The sequence below is a fragment of the Sinocyclocheilus rhinocerous genome, unplaced genomic scaffold (genome assembly GCF_001515625.1).
Source record: "Sinocyclocheilus rhinocerous isolate Xijiao unplaced genomic scaffold, SAMN03320098_v1.1 scaffold291, whole genome shotgun sequence".
In the NCBI taxonomy this organism is placed as follows: domain Eukaryota; kingdom Metazoa; phylum Chordata; class Actinopteri; order Cypriniformes; family Cyprinidae; genus Sinocyclocheilus; species Sinocyclocheilus rhinocerous.
The window spans coordinates 178,771-182,418 of NW_015640451.1; the positions used below are offsets into that span (position 1 = coordinate 178,771).

Consider the following 3,648-nt stretch of genomic DNA (forward strand, 5'->3'; position numbering starts at 1 on the left):
TTTAAAAATATTTACTTAACACTGAACATTTTTTTTAAACATTCAAGCAGACATTATACCAGCAAATCACAATTTAACTTAAAATTACTAAGTTAGTAAAATAATATTTGTTGGCCATTTTTGAGACCCCCTTCTTGAACCAGGCATGTATTTTTTTTACTGTACAAATAAATGCAGCCTTGCTGAGCAGAAGAGGCTTCTTTCAAAACATTAGACTTTTTTTGCACCCTCAGATTCCAGATTTTCAAATAGTTGTATCTCGGCCAAATATTGTTCTATCCTAACAAACCATACATCAATGTATCGTTAAATCTCAATTTAAAAAAAAAAAAGACCCTTATTACTGGTTTTTTGGTCCAGGGTATAATTTTTTAATCACATTGGAATCAATAAGCAGAATCGGAATCAGAATTGATCAATTTCAAACGATACCCAACCCTAGTTATGAAATCAATAAAGAACGGCTACATGCTTCAGTTCTTCCGCAGAGTGCCCCATTTCAACGGTGTGTTAATGTCCACTGTATGGGAGCAGAATGCCTCAGTTCTGCGAGAGGAAATATGGTTTTGTGGTCCAGGGTCACATATGTGAGACCATTCAGGGTCTTTATATTTTGGAGGACCACCCTACGATCTCTAGTCCACCAGAACACACCAAGGACCAGATATGCAGTCTTACCCTCCTCTGAGAGCTGGTGCTCTTTGGTCTCTTTCTCCATCTGACTGCACCATCCCTCCATCCGGCCCGTCTCGGCCTGCAGGAGCTTCAGGAACCAGTGACCGTCCCGCCGGCACGCCGTGGCCCCTGTGGCCCCCGTCAGCGGCTGGGCGGGGCCCCCGTTCCCCGTCCCGTTCCCGCTCTCCAGCCAGGGATCAGGCGGCGGGAGGGATGACGGGTCGAGGGCCGGATCCAGACTCTCGGAGAAGGACGAGGAGCTGCTCTGCGTGATCGAGCGATTGGTCAGGATCTGTCGGGAGGGGCCGCTGGTTGTCACCGCCACGCCGTTGTCATGGTTACCGTTGTCGAGGGAGAGCTGCGGAGGAGAGTCCACCGATTGGCTGGCGCTGTTGACCATGACTTTCTTCTCGGTGTGTTTGGAGTTGGATGGGAACGTCAGCGATGTGAGCGAGAGATCTTGCGTGTCTGAGTCCGTCTCTTGCCGAGAGGCCATACTACTGGAGCGGCTGAAACTAACACACACACACACACACACACAGAGTTATGAGTCAAATGACGTCACTTATACACACTAAACTACACACAGTCTCCCATTAGATTCTGTTTAACGCTGCACTAAACAGCAGAAACTAGGCCATATTTGAGCCGGAGCATGAAAATATATGCCCTATCGAGTGAGTACAGCTTGGCTCGGGATTCTGGCATCTTCGCAGAAACCGAGATGCATTTCTTTCAGGATTTTTTGATGAATAGCAAGTTCAAAAGAACAACATTTATTTGAAATAGAAAACTTTTGTATAATTATATTATAATTTAATTATAAATGCCTTTACTGTCATTTTGGTCAATTTAATGCTTCCTTGGTGAATAAAAGTATTATTTTCTTGTCAAAAAGAAATCTTACTGATATGTACATATCTATATAATAATTGCATTATTACAATAATGTTATTGCAATCTTTGCATTGTATAGTCTTGCACAGTTTTTGTTCTGATTTTCAAAAACAGAGCTGGTTGGTTTGGTTCAAGACTCTTTTTATTGATGAATCTTCTAAAAAGATTATAGAAAAACTGAATGAGGAAAAATACTTCCAGTACCAAGCCAAGGCTGCTGAAAAAGTGTCTGCTTACAGTTGAGTTCTGTTTCTGAGACGAGGTTTATTATACAGCGAGCGAGAAACAGGAAGTGAAACAAACTCACGTCCAGCCGTCCTCCACTTGAACTCCGATCGACTGGAATCTGGCCAGCGGTGGCGTCTCTACTTTAGCCTGGATTTCCTGAATGCAGTCGACCTACAAACAGCGGTGAAATATCAGCACTCAACTTAAAGGGGTCATATGATGCGATTTCATGTTTTCCTTCATCTTTGGAGTTCCAAGCTGTTCGTGCATATATAAGATCCGTAAAGTCGCAAAGATTAAAGTCTCAAACCCAAAGAGATATTCTTTATAAAAGTTAAGACTCGTCCACGCCCCCCTAAAACACCTCATTCAAACACGCCCCCACATGTCTATGTCACTGTGTTGGACGATTTGCATAACACCGCCCAAATGTTTACGCAAAGAAAGAAGGCATAACTTTTATTCTCGCTGTAGTATTGTTGTTGTGGAGATGCTGTGTGTTTCCAAATATGGTAAGGGATGTTACATTTCTGTCACATGCTTGAGGTATTCGGCCAATCACAATGCACTGGACAGCTGGCCAATCAGAGCACACCGTGCTTTTCATGCTTTTCGATAAGCTTTGTAAAAATCTACGCATTTCAGAAAAGCAGGGAAGAGAGAGGAGCAACAATAATGTACGGTATGTGGAAAATAATGTGTTATTGAACCTTAAACTGCGTAAACACATTGCATTACACAAAATACACAAAATAATGTTATTTTTAGCATTGTCATGAGTAGGGTTGGGAATCGAAAATCAATTCCAATTCCAGAATCGGATACTTAAGGTCAGGAATCGGATACTTGTTGCAAAATTAAAATATCAATTCCTGTGTGTGCAACTTTTTTTAGATGCTTATCAAAAATGTATTTGTCTTTGAATCATTCATTCAAGAGATTTATTCAAAAACACTGATTCATCTAGTAATGAAACTAAATCTCGAGTGAGTCGTTGAATCATTCCATTCATCCATTCCATGAGAATTTTACCCATCTTATATTTTTTTTTTTCAGAATTGTGAGAACTACGACCTCCATTAAAAAAAAGTCTAAATTTATCCAGAATCATGGATCTCTATTTTGCACACAAACAGCTCTTAATTGAGCCCAGTTTTTATGAAGCCGGCTGATTTTTATGTTCACGGTATTCAGCAGCAATTAAATATGTTTTGCAAAAAGAGACACAGAATAAATATGTTTGATATCTAAATGCATCTAAATCTTTTTTTTTTTAACCACATTGGAATCGAATCTGGGAATTGATATTTATTTATTCACTTTTTACCGCCATGCCAGCATCAAGGCTATTTTCATGGCGATCTCTGAATAAATTATACAAGGTATAAAATTAACAAAAGCTTAATATAAAAGACATTTCAGATGTACACTAGACAAAAATTCTAAAATACATTCTGGTGATACATTTTTAAATAAATCAGTTAAAAACACCTCTGAATAAAACCGTTGTCTATTTACATTAAAAACATTACAATCCAATAAAATATGAAGAGTTTATTTGCAAAAACAGATAACTCCGTTTTTTTAAATTTTCAAAAATCATGTTTTTTATTATGTAATCATGTTTTTATTGTGTTTTATTGTATTAGTTAGCTGTAATTATTAATTATTTTTTAACCTAATCAAAATAACCCAACTAAAGTTTGATTGAGATTAATTGGAATGCACAATGAAAAAACATGATTTCTGAGAATTGTTAAAAACGGAGTTTATCTGTTTTTGCAAATGCACTCTTCATATGTTTTTGGGAATCGATAAGAATCGGAATTGATCAAATTCAAACGATAC

The 3,648-nt window shown here is 38.4% G+C and overlaps 1 protein-coding gene across 1 annotated transcript in view; it reads right to left on the minus strand.

Annotated features, from left to right (window-relative positions):
* LOC107752864 (disks large-associated protein 4-like) overlaps window positions 1-3,648 on the minus strand; it is a gene marked incomplete at its 5' end in the record, with an annotated part of 33,734 nt that overhangs the window by 6,407 nt on the left and 23,679 nt on the right. The window contains 2 exons of the mRNA XM_016568935.1: window positions 679-1,190; window positions 1,880-1,971. Coding sequence (XP_016424421.1) covers window positions 679-1,190; window positions 1,880-1,971 — 604 coding nt within the window. The remainder of the gene's footprint in view (window positions 1-678; window positions 1,191-1,879; window positions 1,972-3,648) is intronic.